At 39.8% G+C, this 22,160-nt stretch overlaps 2 protein-coding genes across 3 annotated transcripts in view; one reads left to right on the plus strand and one right to left on the minus strand.

Moving 5' to 3' along the window:
• The window catches only part of TXNDC16 (thioredoxin domain containing 16), a 99,940-nt gene extending 93,597 nt beyond the window's left edge, over positions 1 to 6,343 (minus strand). Inside the window, exons 1-2 of one of the 2 annotated variants that reach the window (XM_005685096.3) lie at positions 6,266 to 6,343; positions 171 to 288 (exon numbers count right to left, since the gene is read on the minus strand). The gene's annotated coding sequence lies outside the window, so the exon portion shown is untranslated. Of the gene's footprint in view, positions 1 to 170; positions 289 to 6,133 lie in introns of both variants that reach the window. The other variant, XM_013966740.2, reaches the window with a different exon arrangement.
• GPR137C (G protein-coupled receptor 137C) overlaps positions 6,916 to 22,160 on the plus strand; it is a 55,358-nt gene continuing 40,113 nt past the window's right edge. The window contains exon 1 of the mRNA XM_018053663.1: positions 6,916 to 7,388. Coding sequence (XP_017909152.1) covers positions 6,969 to 7,388 — 420 coding nt within the window. The 5' untranslated portion in view covers positions 6,916 to 6,968. The remainder of the gene's footprint in view (positions 7,389 to 22,160) is intronic.

Here is a 22,160-nt window from a genome sequence, read left to right on the forward strand (position 1 = left end):
AAACTATTTAAGAACATTCCTTCCAAATATACATTTAGTAACTTTTGATGGATTTAAACAGTTTAGAAAAGCAAGTAGGTCCCTCAACTCATATTTTAATTCAGTTCTATCTTCTGAACACAGATTTAGTCTATATATCATCTTCTTATTTTCTTTCATGCTGTACTTACTCCCATGCTGTTCTCTGTGTCCACTGTCAGTTCTCTTTTCTTATACTTTTGCTACTTTCAAATTTCTTTTGAACAATTTCTTCTTTCAGGAAGCTTTTCTGCTGCTGATATATTTTATCTACATTTAAAAGAACATAGTTTGGGGAAATTAGTTTTTATATTAAACATCATAATTTTAGAAAGTAAAGATACACCAACAGGTATAGGTGAGAATTTTAATTTTAATTATAAATAGATTCCTTATCTTTTAAGCAAAAGATCACTATGTCAAAACAGGAGACAGGAAAAAAAAAGTAGCAAGAATTACTCATAAGGATAGGAGTGGAACTTTTCAGTAAAGAATGAAGAGATTAAAGAATGAAAAATTTAGGGAAAAAAATCATACTAAATTAGACATTTATCATTTCAGTGGTCATGAAAACCATTTACTCTTCAATTTAACATTTCAGGGGTAATGAGAAACAATTTAGTTCTCAATTTACAATAGAGCTGATAAACTAAAACCCCATATACCTTGCTTTTTCAACACTATAAGCACATAAGGTTGTCTCACGCAACAGTTTAACAGCTACTGTGCAACGTGCCTGGCTTTTTTTCCTTCTGTCACAGTCACTGAAAACACTCAGATGGTCGCTGTTTGTCAGCATAGGTCCCAGATGGGGTGCAGCCCAGAGAACCCCCAGATGGTATGCAATGAATACATGACAGAGGAAGAAATAACATAGGTTTGTTGTCTTAAACCACTGAGATTGGTGTGGCAGGAGGGGGTGGATTACTGCAGCATAATCTAGTTTATCTTCACCAGTATATAAATCACAAGTGAGGTGCTGCCTTAACAAGAACCCCACACATAGGTAGGCTCAGGGGCCAAGCAGCAGGAAACTGTTCTGAGACTACTCATGGGAACTCTTTCTCTTCGAGGAAACACAGAGACATGACCTCAACAAATGATTCGTGTTAAGGAATAACAAAACATTTGATAAAACTGTCGCTACAATAATTTGGAAGTGAGAAGTACCTAATGAATTTATGAGCATGTAGTTAGGTTCATGTGGCTAAAGAACTTATTTATGGCCCTAAGAGAAGAGGCTGGAAGACAGAAGATGAGTAGTATGTGATAGTTGCTGTTGATTACGTTTAACGAGGAAATAAAAGAAAGGTATTCAAAGAAGCACCACCATCTAAAAGTCTAGCTGTTCAAAACTTAAAACAATTCCTAAGTCCCCACCTTTGCAGGGTCAGGAAACACACTGACAAAACTGCTCAGCCACAGAAAGAAGGCCATATTCTCCAAAGTCCAACTTCAGATGTGGCCAAAGATGATAAAAATCAAAGGATCTCTTGCAAGCCAAAGCCAAGGACCATAAAGAACTATGCTCTAGGGCATGTGCTAGAATATTAACTGTCACTGGTCTACAGAAGGCAATGGCACCCCACTCCAGTACTCTTGCCTGGAGAATCCCATGGACAGAGGAGCCTGGTAGGCTGCAGTCCATGGGGTCGCTAAGAGTCAGACACGACTGAGCGACTTCACTTTCACTTTTCTCTTTCATGCACTGGAGAAGGAAATGGTAACCCACTCCAGTGTTCTTGCCTGGAGAATCCCAGGGACGGGGGAGCCTGGTGGGCTGCCGTCTATGGGGTCGCACAGAGTTGGACACAACTGAAGCAACTTAGCGGCAGCAGCAGCAGCACTGGTCTACAATAATGAGAAAAACACAGAAATTGACTATAAATGTTTAGCAGCTTTTATAGCAATTTCACAAAGTAAATCTGTGGGCTAGTCAAACGTTAACTAGTCATTTGATATGCTTTTTTATTTCATTTTTCTTATACTTTGAGCCCTAGCAACATCTGTCCAGCAAGGTTCCAAAAACGCTACAGTTCAGTGTCTGGTTTATGTCTTCCATTCTTCTCCTCTTCAAATATTATTAATAAGAACACGTATTGTAGTTATATGTCCCTACAACTACTCTATGAATTCAACAGTGTAAGGGAAACAGATAACTTATGAAGTCCAGAGATCATGGCTACTAAGCATTACTCAGAGATCCCAGACTTTGAGCATGACACAGTGACTGAATGGGAGTTAGGGGTTATCTCCACAGGGAGGAGCCAAGGATGAAGTACATACAGGAAGAAGAATATAGTTGTTTAGTCACTAAGTCGTGCCTGACTCTTTGGGACCCCACAGACTGTAGCCTGCCAGGCTCCTCTATTCATGGGACTTCCTAGGAAAGAAGACTGGAGTAGGTTGCCATTTCCTTCTCCAGGGAATCTTCCTGACCCAGGGATTGAACCCATGTCTCCTGTATTGGCAGGTGGATTCTTTGAAGTACATATAGGAAGGAGAATGTCTACTCACAGAAATGGTAGAGTGTCCAAATGTTTCTAGGTCTCTACATGTGTTAAAATTCTACTTCCCCACTTCCTCGAGTTAACATATGGCCATGACTTGATTTGGCCAATGAGATGTGCAAACTATCATATGTAACTTCCAAAAGCTTTTAAAAGTCAGTGTGTATGTGTCATGATACACTTTGTCTCTGTCACAATGATTGAAAATACTCAAACTGTTAAACCAAGTCTCAGGAAGAGGGCAACATGGGACAAGGCTCCCAGTCTACTAGTGTTAAACATCTTGCTTTAAACTTTCAAAGATTTAGGGTTGTTATTACACTGTAACCCAACCTAGCCCTATTTGTTTTAGTAACAGCTAAGAAGAGAGTGACTTGAACATAAAAACATATCCTAGATCTTAAAGGAATATATTTCAAAGAATTCACAAGAAGTTGACCCAATTTCAAGTTAGGAAGATTTTAAAAGGGAAGATGTCTCTAAAATGCAACTGACTGTTACCACAACCAGTGCCAATATGAAAAGAAAATGAACTCATGTGCAAAAATTTGCCAATACTACACACAGACACCTCCCCACTAAGTGCAGACTCTTAGCTTCTAGATCTGGAAAGAGCCCTCAGTTCTTCAATATGATGCTCCTGGCTGAATAATCAGAGTCAGTATGTAAGATGTAACTTCTGCCTCATCTCTAAACTATAAAGAAGTATGCATGCACAGGTCATTTAAAAGTTGGGAAAAAGTATGTGACATTTAACCAAAGACAAATACAAGAGGATGACAAACACTGTAAGAAAGGATGCATGAAGTTTAAGTACAAAAAGGGCTAAAGCTTGTAAATAAAATTTTAATGACAACAGAAGTCTGTTTTGCTCAGCACCAGAATTCTGAGAAAGGAGGAGGAAGTACCTCAGGAGCAAAAAACACTGATCCTCCTGCTAGTGAGAGGGGTAGACAGGATTTGCCCTTCTGTGCAGATGGAGCAGCTGATGGCCCTTTTCAGTTGAAGCAATCTCATCTGGGAACTGGGTCCCATATATAACACTTGGCAAACAGTTCTCCTTTCAAAGACCACTGTGCTAATCTCCTCTCCCGAAACAACAATATTCAACCATTGTACATCAGGGACACATTTCAAATTTTAGGTTTTCCAGGCACAAGCTTTTCTAGAAGACCCTTGGTTAGTTTCTTCTGTAAAGGCCTAAATTCCCCTTATCATTAAACATAAAACTAACAGTTTCCCCTTTTGAGAAAGAGGAAATCAGCAACTCTAAACATTAAACAAAGATCTGCAGGCATCATTCTCTGGGAAAAGCCACACTTCATATTCTGCAACAAATGGGGCATATAATACTTGCAAAGTTCCTGTAAGAACATCCTGTCAAAAATTAGCTTACTTACAGTTTAACACCGCTATGGGAGAACAGAACCTGTTCACTGAACCGGCCTCCAATAAAATGCTGAATAGATCTCATAAATGATAAATCTCACAGTTTATCATTAATGACCCAAAGGAGGCAATAAAAGGATCAACACATCTCCACTTAAAGAGCTTCCCTGAGGGAGTGAGGCAAATCTTCTATCTACACCTCCCCATATACATGGCCCCAAAAAGGAAGGAGAAAAAGGTGACTATCCTGATTTCCTATGACACTGAAATTAAAAAAAAAAAAAACAAAACTCACAAGCAAAGATGTGAAACGAGTATGTGTGTGTGTGTGCTCAGTTGTGTCCAACTCTTTGCAACCCCATGGACTACAGCCTGCCAGGCTGCTCTATCCAAGGGAATTCTCCAGGCAAGAATACTGGAGTGGGCTGCCATTCCCTTCTCCAGGGGATCTTCCTGACTCAGGGATCGAACCTGTGTCTCCTGTTTCTATAGCATTGGCAGGCAGACTCTCTACCACTGAGCCCCCTGGAAAGCCCATGTGTGGTTTACTCTCACTTTAAGTAGAGAATTTCGGGAAAAAAGAAAAACCCCTTCATGGATAAAATCTATTCATGACCTGATTCATTGATTATAAAATATACAAAAATGCTTGGAGCTGGTGCATGGGGATGACCCAGAGAGATGTTATGGGGAGGGAGGTGGGAGGGGGGTTCATGTTTGGGAACGCATGTAAGAATTAAAGATTTTACAAAAAAAAAAAAAAAAAACATACAAAAATAAAATATGCCAGAAAATAAGTGGCTTTCCTGATTTTCACAAGTGCCTAAAAGCACATAACTCTGAATCCATGCTTAATTGATGTGCTTAAGCACATTGCTGCTGCTGCTGCTAAGTCACTTCAGTCGTGTGCGACCCCATAGACGGCAGCCCACCAGGCTCCACCGTCCCTGGGATTCTCCAGGCAAGAACACTGGAGTGGGTTGCCATTTCCTTCTCCAAAAGCACATAACTGCAATCAATTAAGTCACTGGGGCGAGGAGCTCTCTGAACCCTTTCAAATCAGTGTACTGGCCTAACCACATTCTCTATGAATACATGAGGCAAATGCCTTATGCTGCAAACAAACAAAGATCCTTCTGTAGAGCACTGATTTTGGATTAGGCCTGTGAACTTCTCACTCCAAGTTTACCTGCTCAGCTGTGTTTCATCTGAGGGATCTTCACAGAACAGTACCAGACCTCAACATCCATCAGTTTGTCGGCACACCCTATACAGAACTCAGAACACACCAACATGTGGTGCCTGGCTGAACTGTTGTCCCACAATCTGGAGACTTTTACTTTCCCTGTGAATCTCTTAGCTAGGAAAGAAGGCAGCAGCACGCTTCTTAGGATGGTGAGTTAGGAAAGGCTGACTCTTAGCTACACAAATAAATGTAGCAGTGTCTTTCACAGGGATACTTAAATAACCCATTCTAAGGGGAACACAAATGATTCTCTCATCATTTTGCACTACTTTGCTCATTTTGTTACCAAACAACTCTCCTCCCCACCAAGTCAACAAATATGTCAGTCCACTGTATGTGGGAAGATCTATTTACTCCTCACTTATTTACAGCATTAAGTAATATAATACAGCATTTGTTTCCTTATCTCTGAGCCCTAGATACAGCGCAACCATCCACCCACACACAGGTCCGGTCTTTGAAGGAATACATCTGGAATTTAAAAAGCACAGACTATTACCCTTTTCCTCTCCAGACATCCATCATATACTTAAAATTCTGATTGTCTCGTTTTGCCTAACTTAACGCTCACAGTATCTTTCCAAATTCTAAGTTTTAAACGCCCACTTTCTCCCTACTCAGAAACAGCTTCCATACCCATCCCATTCTCTTTCCACTCCCTTCCCATATCCCATTCCACTCTCTTCTGGAACATGTCCTGAGGGAGGCAAAGGTCTCTTACTTAGACCTTCCGTTCAGCCTTCGCCTCATTCCTCCCCACAAAGGGCTCACTTTTTATAGGCGCTCACGCTAGGGAAAAAGAAGAAAACAAAACAGAAGCATTCAGGTGAGGCCCTATTTAAGCCAAACTCCACAGCCGGGTGGTGCGGTCATTGCTGAGGTAGATCCACCAGGTCCGAATGCCGGCAAGCATCCCTGCTTGCAGATACCATAGCTCTCGTCTCCAGGACCCGCGCTGCCACCTACGTACCCGAGACCTGAGGACAAGACTTGCCGGCTGGGATCTGGACTGCGGACCGACAGTTCCCTCCACGTGAAGGATGAGAGCCAGAAGGCGGGGCCGTGCTCTGCCTGCCCAGTAACCGCGAACCGCTCCCCCTACCTGAGAGCTCACTGTCCTCCCGCCTCCGCAGCAGCAGCCTGCACCGCTCATCTGAGTCGAACGCCTGAGCAAAAAAACAACCCACGAGGCTCCTCCCTGTCCTCGTGGGCCTTCTGTGCGGCCTCTCCAGCCAATGGGAAGCGCGGGGGGCGTGCAAGAGCCACCCCGGTGACAGGCGACGTCTAGTCCGCCCGCCAGCGCTAGTAGGCCGTGCAGTAGTTGGGCCAATCGGCAGCGTGGTTGGGGAATGAAGGGGAGGGAGCAGGCGGGGAAAGCGAATGCCCAATGAGATCGTGGGGTCTCTGAGCGACGGGTCCTATGGCCTGTGGTCTTCCGAGCGCGGCGCCCAGGGGGCGTGCCCTCCTGGGCCAATCGGCTGGAGCCCAAGGTGCGGAGCGAGCGCCTCAAATGCTCGGGTTTCTCAGCTGATTGTCTCCAGCCGAGAGTTGTTTTTTGCATCTACCGAGCCGAGCCGGAGCAGGAGGAGCCGAGACCCCCGGGGGTGGGGGGCCGGGGAGAGGAGGGGGGGGGTCCGAGGAGCCGCGGCTGCTCTCCGCGGGGCTCTGGGTCCTGTCACGGCGCTTCCTGGGGTTGGAGGTTGGGGTGGGTGGGGGGTCAGAGGGACATCCTTCTCCCCCTCGACGGCGGCTCCGAGTCCGGCCCCTTCCTTCCCGCGCTCTTTCGCCCGCCCCCCAGCCCCCTCATGAGGGTGTCCATGCCGGGTCCGGCGGCCGGCCGCGAGCCCTCGACGCCCGGCGGGGGCGGCGGAGACGCGGTCGCTGCCGCCTCAGGCGCCGCGGTGCCTGGCTCGGTGCAGTTGGCGCTGAGCATCCTGCACGCCCTGCTCTACGCCGCGCTCTTCGCCTTTGCCTACCTGCAGCTGTGGCGGCTGCTCCTGTACCGCGAGCGGCGGCTGAGTTACCAGAGCCTCTGTCTCTTCCTCTGTCTCCTGTGGGCAGCGCTCAGGACCACCCTCTTCTCCGCCGCCTTCTCGCTTAGCGGCTCCTTGCCCCTGCTCCGGCCGCCCGCTCACCTGCACTTCTTCCCCCACTGGCTGCTCTACTGCTTCCCCTCCTGTCTCCAGTTCTCCACGCTCTGTCTCCTCAACCTCTACCTGGCGGAGGTAAGGCGGGAGGACCGGCACGCGGGGCCGGGCGGGAGAGTGGGGCCGCCGCGTTTCACTCGGGCAGAGGATCAGTGGCGGGTTGAGGGGGTGGGGTGCGGACCGGGAGAAGCGGATCCGAGAGCAGTCCAGGGAAACTGAGGCACGCTGGGAGTGTGCGCCAGGTTTCTGGCCCTAAACTTAAGCAGCAGATTGATTCGACTACTGAGGGGTTTGGGGAGTTGGGGAGGGGGGGCGGGTGGTGAGTGAGACTGTCTGTTCAGACAACTTGAAACAGCAGGACCAGCCTTTGTCTGGCGTTCCGGCCCTTGTAAGCGAAGGTGTCGGTGTCACCGACAAAGTGGCATCGCAAGAAGTAGCAGCCGGGGTAGCTCTGCCGAAGCTGGACTCTGTTGAGAGAGGTTGGATGCTGAGGTAGCAGCAGCTCTGCTGAAGCTGGACTGCTGCCAGCCATTACGTCACCAGGCAGAGCTGTTCCTCTGCTATTGTTACTGCGTTTCTTTTATTAGAAGCTTATATTCCCTCCTGCATCTCCTTACCCGGGGCTCGATAAGCCTCGCACAGATTCCGTTCGATAGTTCCCCGGCAGGGTTAATAATCAGTAACCAATCCCGAGGGTCAGTATAAAGACCTCCGTAAAACCCCGAGTGTGTTTGCCCCAGTGGCTTCATGCCTCGACTATTTATTCTACCTCCTAAAGCCTAGTCTTTTTTATTTTTTCCAGCGAATTAAGAGAAAATACTAGTTTAACCTGCGCCTATTGCAGAAACAAACCACCAAACTGTTTTTGCAATAACTTGCTTAATAGCTGGCACCTAATCACACCCCCTTTCTCTTTTATGAGGAATTGCTGGTTGGTTTGCATTGTTCTGCAGCGCTTAGGTATTTGACCCATTTCAAACAGGTTTGAGAGTGTAAATTTATCAATCATGTGTGCCAGCTAGTGGTATTTAAGCCACGGAATTTTGAGAATTCCCCCCCCCCCAAAAAAAAAAACCAACAACAACAACAAAAAACACCCCACTCCCCTCCCCCCCACCCTGCAAAAAAAAAAAAAAAAAAGCTTAAGGAGGGGAGGAAACAAGGTGACATCATATGCTTAATACTGACTAATATAGAACAATATTGGTCTATGCAGCTAATCCTCTCAAAGGCTTTTGGAGGTGATGAGAATTAACATGGTTCTGAGCAAAAGTAAAAAACATTTGAGGCAGATTGTGTATTTGTATTTCCTGCGTAAACCCAACTCTTCTCCAGTAATAGCTATAAAGTTGAATGCATAATTTTAAAAGCACAATCATAAATTCAGCTTTTTACCACACTAAAAACAACAGTTAAGAATATGTAACAGAATTCCCAACCATTTGGAAGTCCAAGCAATACAGTGACAAAAACCCAAACAGTAAGCAGAAATAAAAAGCATGGGTAAATAAGTCAAATAAACATGCCATAGTCATATCATTTATTTGCAGGTGTTCTGATCTTCTTGTTGTTGCTTAAACTGTTACAGCACTTCAGTTCTTTATAGTTAAGCTGATACACTGTATTCTCCCTGGCAATTTCTGATACACTACCAGCACATCTCATCACTAAAACTTTGCTTTAGCTTCAGATATAGTTTGCCTAAGCATGATTAGCAGTCCTTAAGCCATGCATATCAGATAATTTGTTTTTTCCTATACCATTTTGACTAACAAAGTCATATTAATGAGGCATTGTAAAACAGTTGGGCATTTCATAAGTAGCTAAACACCCTTTTACTTTTTCTTGAAATATAACATATACCATAAAGTACATAAAGCTTACATATACAGGTAGGTGAAATTTTATATATGCATACACTCATGTTACCACCACCCAGATTAAGATATGCATCATTTTCAGTGCCCCGGAGGTCCCCTTGGAGAAGGCAATGGCACCCCACTCCATTACTGTTGGCTGGAAAATCCCATGGACAAAGGAGCCTGGTGGGCTGCAGTCCATGAGGTCACTAAGAGTTGGGCACGACTGAGTGACTTCACTTTCGCTTTTCATTTTCGTGCATTGGAGAAGGAAATGGCAACCCACTCCAGTATTCTTGCCTGGAGAATCCCAGGGACGGGGGAGCCTGGTGGGCTGCCGTCTATGGGGTCGCACAGAGTCGAACACGACTGAAGCGACTTAGCAGCAGCAGCAGCAGCAGCAGGAGGTCCCCTTGTGCCTTCTCCCAGTCATACCTCTCACCCTAAGGTAAACACAAATTGACTAAACATTATCACAATAGGGAAAAAGCATCTATATTTAAGCTTGAAATTCTGAAAGTATACTTCTATAGCGTAAACTACAGAATATCCAGATTGGATTTTCAGACTTTTGATTGCTGTTATTCCTAGATAGTGAGGAAGATATTTAAATGTCTAAAAGTCTTCCTGTTAAATGGATATCTTGTTTGTGTCATGTACTTTTTAAAAACAGTAAGGTTCTATTATCCTAGAAAACATAATTTGGAAAGAAGCTGGGCTAAAGTTTTTTTTTCCTTTTGGAATGTCTCCTAGAAAGAGTGTAAGTTGTTTGTCTATCCTTGTCTTTTTATAAAACGAACGATTTTAAGACACATAACTATACTTAAAAGAACATATTTTTACCTATTTAAAAAGAGACATTTTTAACCAGAAATCATTTCCATATTCAATAGAAAAAATACAAAGGAATCTGTATTTAAAACAGTTCAGTTCAGTCACTCAGTTGTGTCTGACTCTTTGAGACCCCATGGACTGCAGCACACCAGGCTTCCCTGTCCATCACCAACTCCCAGAGCGTACTCAAACTCATGTCCATCGAGTCAGTGATACCAACCAACCATTTCATCTTCTGTCGTCCCCTTCTCTTCCTCCTTCAATCTTTCCCAGCATCAGGGTCTTTTCCAATGAGTCAGCTCTTCGCATCAGGTAGTCAAAGTATTGGAGCTTCAGCTTCAGTCCTTCCAGTGAATATCCAGGACTGATTTCCTTTAGAATTGATGGTTTTGATCTCCTTGCAGTCCAAGGGACTCTCAAGAGTCTTCTCCAATACCACAGTTCAAAAGCATCAATTCTTCGATGCTCAGCTTTCTTTATAGTACAGCTCTCATATCCATACATGACTACTGGAAAAACCATAGTTTTGACTAGACAATGTTTGTTGGTAAAGTAATGTCTCTGCTTTTTAATATGCTGTCTAGGTTTGTCATAGCTTTTCTTCCAAGGAGCAAGTGTCTTTGAATTTCATGGCTGCAGTCACCATCTGCAGTGATTTTGGAGAAGAGATTTTGGAGCTCCCCAAAATAAAGTCTCTCACGGTTTCGTTTCCTCATCTATTTGCCATGAAATGATGGGACCAGATGCCATGGTCCCATTGAATGTTGAGTTTTAAGCCAACTTTTTCACTCTCCTCTTTCACTTTCATTTTCACCAAGAGGCTCTTTAGTTCTTCGCTTTCTGCCATAAGGGTGGTGTCATCTACATATCTGAGGTTATTGACATTTCTCCCTGCAATCTGGATTCCAGCTTGTGCTTCTCCAGCCCAGCATTTTGCATGATGTACTCTGCATATAAGTTCAATAAGCAAGGTGACAGTATACCGCACTGGAGTATTCCTTTCCCAACTTGGAATCAGTCTGTTGTTCCATGTCCAGTTTTTGAATTCAATTTTGTATCAGTTCCAAGTAACTGGAAGAACTATGGATCACTCTGAACGAATAAGGCTTTCCCAATGAGTTCTTTGTATTACAGCAGAGTGGTAGGGAAAATCTACATGGTGACAAATACAAAACTTAACATTTGGCTTTTTTTTAAACCAAAAGACTCTTATATCTGTTTTAAATAGTTGTGCTTCTTGATTACCCAATCTGTTGTATTAAATGCCAGTTTCATTTTACTTTTGACTTCTTTAAAGTATTTGTTGTATCCACTTCTCACTGATTAAAAACATATAGCAACCCACTCCAGTGTTCTTGCCTGGAGAATCCCAGGGATGGGGGAGCCTGATGGGCTGCCGTCTATGGGGTCTCACAGAGTCGGACACAACTGAAGCGACTTGGCAGCAGCAGCAGCAGTAGTAGTTTAAAATTAAATTCTAACTTAAAGACTTAGTTACAAAGAACCATAGAGCAGTATAAAAATAAGGTTTGTAAAACAACCATTACTACTTCGAAAACATTGTGGTAATTATTCTAAAAATAGGTTTTCAAAAAGTTAAGATTGCCTAAACCACTCTTTCTTTTCTTGACCATACTTGAATGGAATTCAGGTAAAGGGAGGTAGCCCTTTCTGAAATAATTAGATTTACATACTTACCTCCTGGAACAAATAGTTGGAAAAAAATAATAAACCTATGCACTAAGTTTAAAACACCTATTGAACTTTTTCCAGCATGATTAATAGAACATGTACTTTACCAAAGAAAAGTTCGCAGTCTTGTACTTGTACCAGAGAAGGGGTCAATCTTTAAAACAAATTATCTGATTAAACATGCTACCTACCATTGGAACAAGTAAAAGGACTTAAAATGAGAGTTGATAGTATCTTTGCAGTGTTGTTGATGCATGCCAAAATCAATGAGTTCACCTCCACGACCCATACTGACATGTTTTCCTTGCAGTTTTGTAACATGAGTGCCAGTTGCTTAATCACAATAAAATGCAGTTACTAAATCACAATGCCGGTACAGCTAGGAAAATTAAATTCAGAATCTTAACTCTCACATACATGGCTGCTGTCATTGTCCCTGACATTTGATGTATTCTTCCAAATATTGATGGAATGTCAGAGAACATGATGGAGTTCAACTTAACAGGTACTTTCATTTTGTTATAATGGTCTATGATTTCTCACAAAAGTACTTTTATCACCTAAAATAGAAACTCCCTAAGGATAAGAAGTTACTTTATCATATTTTAAACTCATAGAACAGTAATGAATATATTTTTGGATGACAATCTTGAAAAGACCAAAATCTTGAAAATAATTTAACCATCTAAAATTTGAGAGTTAATTTTGATGAATATATGAGGTAAATTATTTGTGTACTTCCTGAGATCTTTATATTTTGTGCCTAAAACATTGCCTGTGATATGAATGCTAAAATTCTCTTAGATTTTCTTGGTTCAATTAGTTACTTCTGATTACTACAGGTAAAATCTTACTGATGAAGTTGCTTTAATATATTAGAGTTTTACTTAGCAAAACTATTTTTATATCATGGCAAATGGCCCATAATAATTAGGGCTTTGCTAATTTTGTTTTAACAAATTCTATTAAACAGAAAAGCTTGCAAAACAAATTAAGTCTCACCTCATGAGTCAGTTACCATCTACTGGAAACTATACTTTTCTCAGTGTTAAATTTTTATCCATAACTGTGATTACAAACTGTTTTTATCCAAATCTACTAAACTGTTCTATCCATTAACTAGATTATATTTTTCTTGAGAGCATCTGTAAAGCAGGAGTTTGAGATATATTTCTATGGCAAAGACATGATTACAATGTCTTACATTCTATGTGATTTAGTATTTTCAAAGCACTTCACAACACATGTCTTCACAATCCCTATGATATAGGTAGGTATAAACAGTGTGATTTATCCAAGGTTTTATGTCTAATATGTATCAGAAATGAGACTACTGTATAGCCCATGAGCTATAAAGTCTTGTCAAGTGGTCTCCTGCCTATGAACTTTTCTGAATACCATTTATACTGCTTATTATTTAGTGTTCGCTGTTTATCTTGCTTTCCCATTTCCCACCATTTCAAACCTTTTCCACTCTTCAGCAAACTTTCTTCCTCCTTCTTAACTCAGCTTATGACCCTCACCTCCTAGTTTATAGAAGTAGAAACCAGGGCCATCTGGAAGAACAAAGACTCAGAGAAATGTCTTAAAATGCTGCAGAGAGCATTTAATCCCTTTCAGTGAATGATTGAGTTTGTAAGTGAGGAAGTTCTTCAGAGACAAGAAGCCATAAAAAAAGAAGTGAATGTGAAATTGTAAAGTACCACACAGATGTTTGTCTTGGGTTTTGGGGGTGGTTGCTTGGTGCTTCCTGCTAACCTAAATCCTGAATTTCAGTGTCTTGGAGTGACAACACATTGGTATGAAGAGGTGACATTGGAGGCAATACCTTGTGGTGAGGTCTAATCAGAGAACTCCTCCCCTCCAGTTAAAGGCTAGAATTCTTGAAATACACATCTTAAGTACATGAATTAGGGAGAAAGAAAGGTTTTCAGAGGTTGGTGGTGGAATTTGTGCTTGTCTCTGCCATGGCTCTGGGTGAAGGAGATACAAATTGAGGGAAAAGGTCTTCTCTGAAAATGGATAGCAAGCTTATTCTCACACAGGTTTGAAGCCTGAAATCACACTTCTGTGATTTTAGAGGAGGAAAAAGCTCAACTGGAAAAATGTAGTTTAATGTTACCCTGACTTGGTGGTAACCTCAAGCACCTGGAGGGAGCAAATCCAAATAATCTGTTGAGAAGTATACTATAAACCCAGAATTCTGACAAAATTCAAAGGAACATGAGCTCAAAATGAAAAATCACGCTGAGGACTCTTCCTTTCAAAGATCGAAGATGTCAGAATTATCAAACATATAGTATAACATGTCTATTTATTTGATTTAATAAGGTAACACTATTGATACATGATAAATAATGTAAATTAACTAGGCACATTTGGAAAGAAATAATTTTTTAATGAAAAAACAATTTAAATTACAAACTGAAATGAACTGAACAAATTAAATAGCTAAAAATAAATCATTAAGCTGAAAGATATGAGGAAGAAATCACCCAAAATATATCTCAGAGAAGTAAAAGATGGAAAATAAGAACAGAGATTAAAGAATTAATATATAATGTATTGGAATTTTACAGAAATTACTTTAAAAAATAATGACTTAGAATTTGCCCAAATTTATGAAAGATGCTAAATTTAAAATTCAGAGAGCAAAAAAAAATCCAAGACAGGTTAAAGGTAAATGAACAAAGAGTAATATCTTAAAATGCCAAAGATAAACTGTGTTTAAAACAACTCGATACAGATATTACAAAAAAAGGAATGAAAATTAGTTTATTTTGGCATTTCATTAACAACTAAGGAATCCAGAAGATGGTGAAACATTTTAAAAATGCTGAGAGAAAATAACCAGCAACCTAAAATTTTGCTCACAGTAACACTGTCAACAACAGGGGAAAATAGAAGCCATGTTGGGGTGACATCAGCAAGATAGTGATGGACCATCCATCCCCCTACAAACATACCAATTCAGCAACAATTCACAAATTCCCTGTGTGAGAAATCCAGAAATTAATCGAAAGTCTCCTGTATAGCAGGTGAACACAAAACAAAATCATCAAAACCAGTGAGGAGGTTTGGGACAGACTCACATTAGAGTCCCTGACCCCAGCGCAGTGCCATACAATTGGGACGAGACCTAGCTCTGGGCTTCTCCCAAAGGAAGGGGTTAGTTCATATGTCCAGCACCCCAGTGTTTTGTAGGGTGCTCCCCAGAGGTGAGACCTTCTATCTTACCAGTCTTGGAAGTCTGAGGTGTCCAATACAGTTTAGCTACCTGGAGGAGAATGGGGATAGCACCTTCAACTGGCAAACAATATAGCTCCCCTACTTCCTCAGCAGAGAGTGAAGAAACCTGGGCTACAACTTCCTGCTACTCCCTGAGGAGGGAAAGAGTTGATCGAGGGCCCCATAGTCTCTGGAAAAGTTGGTTGATGGCAGTATTCTGCTGTTCATGGCCAGTCCATGAAGATTGGGGGAGATACCTATTTTGTATAATACCTATTTTTTGTATAATGTATTATAATGTATAAAACCTATTTTGTATAATGTATAACTAATGCAGAGAGTTGAGGCTGAGGAAAATGAATCAAAGATGTTTCAAACAAAACAAAATAAATATCCAGAAACCCCAATGAAGCAGAGCTATATAATTTGCCTGACAGAAAATTCAAAATGACTGTTATAAGGATGCTAACCACAGGCAACAGACCAAAGCATGAACAACTTCAACAAAGCAGAACTTCAAAAGAGATAGAAAATATTAAGGCAGTTTCTCATCATCCAGTTTTAGGACTTCACACTTCCACTACAAGGGGCATAAGTTCAATCACTGGTCAGGGAAGTATAATTCCACAATCCATGCAGTGTGAACAAAAATGTGTGTATATGTATGTGTATATATATATATATATATATATATAAAGTACAAAATCATGGAGCTGAAGAAAATGAAAACTAAAGTGAAAAATTCAGTGGTTTGTCAACAGACTGGATAATAAAACAAGAGAAAGGATCAATGAATCTGAAGACAAATCGCTGGAAATAATTCAGTCAGAAAAAGGAATAAACAAGGCTAAAGGGACTTTCTGGTACATCATCAAACCAATATACACATTGAATCCCAGACAGAAAAGAAAATACCAGAAAGGTTATTCAGTAGTAATGATGACTGAAAACTTCCCAAAAGTGGAGTAGAAAATAGACATCCAGATTCAAGAAGTCAAAAGAATATAAAGAAATGCACACACTCCAAGACATGTTATAATCAAATTATCAGAAGTCAAAGACCTTTGAATTTTGAAAGCAGAGAAGGAAAAAACTTGTCACATACAAGGGAACCCCTATAAGGCTATGAGAGATTTTTCAGCAGAAATTTCACAGGTCAGAAAACAAGCGGGATAATCTAATTAAAGGGATAAGGGGGAGGGGGTGGGTGTGGGACTGCCAAGTAAGAATAACATACTCTGCAAAATTATCCTTCAAAAAAATGGAGAGAGAATGATTTTCCCAGATAAACAAAAGCTAGAAGAGTTCACTACTAGACTTGTCTTATAGGAAATGCTAAAGCGAGCTCTTCAGGTTGAAAATGATGCTATAAAGTAACACAATAGCATAAGTATGAAACTCATTGATAAAAACAAGTATACAGACACATACAGAAATTGTATTACTATAATGGTGGTGGGTAAATAATTCTGGTATAAAAGGTAAGTAAAATATAAAGACTTAAAGATATTAAAAGATACACAAGATAAATAGATATCAATGATGACACTAAAAGGTTTGAATGTGGGCAGAAGTTTAAATATAGAGTTTGTATGCAATTGAATTTAAGTTATCAGCTTTAAATAGACTGTTATGTAGGATATTTTTGTAAGCCTTAAGATAAACATGCACACATATGCTATAGAAGTTACACAAAAGTAAAAGGGAAAAGAAAACAACATGTATTAATACCAAAAATTAACAAAACAGGAAGACAGCAAGAGAGAAATAACAGACCAAAGAACTATAAGACTAATAGGAAAACATCAACAAAATGGCAATATAAATAATTTCTTTTTAATAGTACTTTAAATGTAAATTGATTAAACTCTGAAGTCAAAGGACATAAGAGTTGCTGAATGAACTAAAAAAATGAAAGACCCAACAATAAGCTATATATAAGAAACTCACTTTCAACTCAAGGACACACATAGAGTAAAAGTAAAAGGATGAAAAAAGATACTATAAAAATAATAACCAAAGAATGTAGGTGTTACTTTAGTTAGACAAAATAGGCTTCAAGTCAAAAACTGTCATAAGAGACAAAGAAGGACATTATATTATGCTAAAAGGGTGAATCCACCAGGAAAATGTAACAAGTATGAATGAGTATGCATCCAACACCAGAGTACCTAAACGTATAAAACAAACTGATAAAATTGAAAGGAGAAATAAGACACTAATATCATAACTGTAAGAAACTTCAATGCCCTACATTCTATAATGGATAAAGCATCCAGACAGAAGATCAATAAAGACAGCAAGCATTTGAACAATACTATGGACCAAATGGCACTAGCAGACATATATAGAACATTTCACACAACAGCAGCTAAATATATATTCTTCTCAAGTCTTAGCATATTTAAGAAGATTAAAATCATGCAGAGGGTCTTTTCTGACCACACTGGAATTAAACTAGAACTCAGTAGCAGAAGTAAAACTAGAAAATTTACAACTATATGGAAATTCATATACTCGTGAACAACCACTGGGTCAAAGAAGAAATCAAAAAGGAAATTAGAAAATAAGTTATGACAAAAGAAAACACAGCATACTACAAATGGGTTGTGGAAAAAGCAGTATTAAGAGAGATTTCTAAACCAATAAGCATCTGTATTTAAAAAGAAGAAAGATCTCAGATGAACAGCCTAATTTTATATGTCTAGGAGCTGGGGGACAAAAGAACCAACTAAGTCCAAAATTAGCAGATGGAAGGAGATAAGAAAGGCTAGAGCAGAAATAAAATAAAATTTAAAAATAATAGAAAAACTGATGAAACTAAGTTTTTTGAAAAGCTGAACAATTGACAGATTCTTAGCTAGCCAATTAATAAGAAAGACAAAATAAGTAAAAGTAGAAATGAAAGATGAGACATTACAACTGATGCCACAGAAATAAACAGGATCATAAGAGGCTACTACAAACATTTATGTACCAAAACTTGAGTAACCTAGAAGAAATGGATAAACTCCCAGAGACACACCAAGACTGAATCATGAAGAAAGTATGAACAGACCTATAACTAACATGGAGAGTGAATCAATAATCAAAAACTTCCCAATAAAGAAAACTCCAGACACATGGCTTCATTGGACCATTCAACCAAATATGAGAGAACACTTCCTAACAAGTTCAGTGAGACAATCATCACCTTGGTACTAAAGTCAAAGATATCACCTGAAAAGAAAACTACAGGTCAGTATTCCTAATGAACATAGATTCAAAAGTCCTCAACAAAATATTAGCAAACTGAATCCAGCAGCACATTAAAAATATCCAACAGCACACCATGACCAAGTGGGAATCACCCCTGAGATGTAAGGATGGTTCAGAATAGGAAAATCAACCGATGTGATACACCATATTAACAGAATAAAAGATTGCACGTTTTCAATAGATCTCAGAAAAGGTATTTGACAAAATTTAACCTCAGATACGCAGATGACACCACCCTTATGGCGGAAAGCAAAGAGGAACTAAAGAGCCTCTTGATGAAAGTGAAAGAGGAGAGTGAAAAAGTGGGCTTAAAAAACTCAACATTGAGAAAACTAAGATCATGGCATCCGGTCCCATCACTTCATGGCAAATAGATGAGGAAACAAAACCGTGAGAGACTTTATTTTGGGGAGCTCCAAAATCACTGCCCATGGTGACTGCAGTCATGAAATTAAAAGATGCTTGCTCCCTGGAAGAAAAGCTATGACCAACCTAGATAGCATATTAAAAAGCAGGGACATTACTTTGCCAACAAAGGTCCATCCAATCAAAGCTATGGTTTTTCCAGTAGTCATGTGGGAAAGTGAGAGCTGGACTATAAAGAAAGCTTGGACTATAAACTTTCAGCTTGAAGCTGAAACTCCCATACTTTGGCCACCTGTTGCAAAGAACTGACTCACTGGAAAAGACCCTGATGCTGGGAAAGATTGAAGGTAGGAGGAGAAGGGGATGACAGAGGGTGAGATGGTTGGATGGCATCACCAACTCAATGGCCATGAGTTTGAGCAAGCCCTGGGAGTTGGTGATGGGCAGGGAAGACTGGCATGCTGCAGTCCATGCGGTTGTAAAGAGTCGGACATGACTGAGCAACTGAAATGAACTGAACACCATTTTATGATAAAACCTCAACAAACTTAAGAATAGGAAAAAAATTACTTCAGTGTAACAAAAAAAGCTACATCATTTTATGTCTTGAGATATTTTCTAATTTCCCTTTTTCTTTCTAATTTTCCTTAACAATAGGAAAATCCAAAGTATATGGGCAAATATTTTGAAAGACACTTGATAAAAGAATACATATTCATGACCAAAAAACACAGAAAAAGACGCTCAAGATTACTTATCAGGAAAACGAAAATTGCAACAATGAGATACCAGTAAATATTGACTGGAAAGACTGAAATTTAAAAGATCATACCAAGTATTGGCAAAGATGTGAATTAATAAGAAAGTATACCCTGATGTTAGGAATGTAAAATTTTATAACCACTTTGAAAAACAGTTGGACAGGTTTTAAAAAGTGAAACACGTCATAAAACAGCTACTGAAGTTCTAAATGCCCAACAGAAAGGAAAGCATATGTCTCTGCAAAAACCTGAGTGTGAATGTTCAAAGTAGATTTATTCACAATGGCCAAAACTGAAACTGACCCAGATATCCATAAAATGCAAAGGGATAAACAAAATATGATATAAAGTATACAAAGGAGTATATTTGGCAGTAAGATAGGAACGTGCTAGTGATAGGCACAACAAGGATGAATCTAAAGTAGGTCAGATGAACAAAAAAATGAGCTCAGCTCATACTATACCACTACATTTATTTTAAATTTTAGAAAACCCAGACACAGAAAATAGATCACCAATTGCTTAGGACCTGAGCCAGAAGGGAAGGATATACAACAAAGAAGCAGGATGAAATTTAGAGGGTGTGGAAAGATTCTGTTTTTGACAGAAATAGTGGTTTCTTAGGTTGTTAAAGTATGACAAAATTCATCAAGTTGTACACCTGCATACATATATTATGAAATCAATGAAATGGATCCTTCCTGAAAAAGGTGCAGAGTTTTGTTTGAAATTTAATGAGAGTAAGACCTAAAGTGTCCAACAAAAGTCCTTATTGTCAAAGCTATGGTTTTTCCAGTAGTCATATATGGAGGTGAGAGTTGGACCATAAGAAAGGCTGAGTGCTGAAGAACTGATGATTTTGAATTAAAGTGCTGGCAAAGACTCTTGAGAGTCCCTTGGACAGCAAGGATATCAAACCAGTCAATCCTAAAGGAAATCAAATCCTGAGTATTCATTGGAAGGACTGATGCTGAAGCTGAAGCTCCAATACTTTGTCGACCTGATGTGAAGAGCTGACTCATTGGGAAAGACCTTGATGCTGGGAAAGATTGAGGGCAGGAGGAGAAGGGGATGGCAGAGAATGATATGGTTAGATAGCATCACTGACCCAATGTACATGAATGTGAGCAAACTCCAGAAGATAGTGAAGTACAGGGAAGGCTGACATGCAATCCTTGGGTCACAAAGAGTCAGACACGACTTAGTGACTGAACAACAACATTAGTTAAAATGAACTCTAAATAATTTACACCTTAACTTATGGGAAGTTGATTTTGTTCTAAGTTTGAACAAGTATAAAGAAAGTACCATACATCCCATGATACACCATCAGTGTCTGCCTCGCTCTGCTATACTGTCCATTGCTTTAGGTTGGTCACTGTTGTATATTTGTTTTGAAGGAAGTTTTGCATGCTCTTCAGCACCTAGCACTGTTACATATGTAGATAAGTGCTTAATGAATTGGATGGTAGGGCAAATGCATGGTAAGGTAAAGGAATTTAAAAGAAATTCTTTTCATCTGCGGAGAATCTCTAGGTTTAGCAAAGTTGAACTTTGCATCTAATTTGTTTTAAGTAAAGACAAACTTTTATGAATTAAGTATCCTTGTTATCTTTTTGTTATAACTTTAAGGGATCTATTTAAAGTAGTATAATTTCATCAATTCTAAAAGTCTGAGTTCTACTCCAAATTCCGTTTTACCTGGCTAATTGATATTTTCCAAATCACTAGTTTTCTGAGCCAGTTGTTTAATTTGTAAAGTGGTTAGTCTCACTGATATCTAAGATGTGTAGTTGTCATTATCTGACAGTGATAAAGCATCTAGAATTTGAGGGTTTCTTAAAAAAAAAATCTCTTCTTACTGTGTGACCTAGTTCTGAAATCTAATACAGTGTCTGTATTAGATTAAAACACACTGTCTGTATTAGATTAAAACACACTGTCTGTATTAGATTAGATTTAACTTAAAATTCACAGTGTCTGTTAAAATCAATCAAAGTTTAGTTTGTTTAGGATGTAAATATTTAAATATATAGAATCATCTGCTTTATAAGATATAACTGTATTTCAAATATATATATTCTAACTTTTAACAAAAATTCAATTATTACAGCTGCTATTTTCCATTAGCATATTGATCATGTGCTACAATTTTTTTCAGCTTTAGTCTCTCAGTATAAAAATGATTGTGGGGGGACAAATTGAGAGAGTAGCACTAAAACATATACATTACCATGTGTCAGCTTAGCCAGTGGAAATTTGGTATATGATGCAGTGAGCTTAAATCTGGTGCTCTGTGACAACCTAGAGGGCTAGAAAGTGGGAGGCAGGTTCAAGAGGGAGGGGACATACCTACGGCTGATTCATATTGATATATGGCAGAAGCCAACACAATATTGTAAAGCAATTATCCTCCAATTAAAAATGAAATTTTCAAAAAAAATGCTTAGGGCTTCCCAAGGGGCGCAGTGGTAAAGAATCCACCTGCCAACGCAGGAGACGCAAGGTGTGCAGATTCAAGTCCTGGGTGGGGAAGATCCCCTGAAATGGGAAATGGCAACCCACTCTAGTATTCTTGCCTGGAAATGGACAGAGGAGCTTGGTGGGCCACAGTTCATGGGGTCACAAATAGTCAAACACAACTGAGCGCACACACACACACATAAAAATGCTTAAGTAGTATTTTCTTAAACTTGTGTGTTCTTTCCACAGCTATCATTTAGAACTTTGCCCAGTTGCTAATCAAGCCACCTGGGCTGGTTGGAGGTGATACTGTGTACTCTAGAACTTTTCTGTCATACCATGGAGTTAGCAGGTTTTAAGCTAATGTGAATGATCACCATCACTGATGA

This window comes from Capra hircus, chromosome 10 (assembly GCF_001704415.2).
Source record: "Capra hircus breed San Clemente chromosome 10, ASM170441v1, whole genome shotgun sequence".
Lineage (NCBI taxonomy): Eukaryota > Metazoa > Chordata > Mammalia > Artiodactyla > Bovidae > Capra > Capra hircus.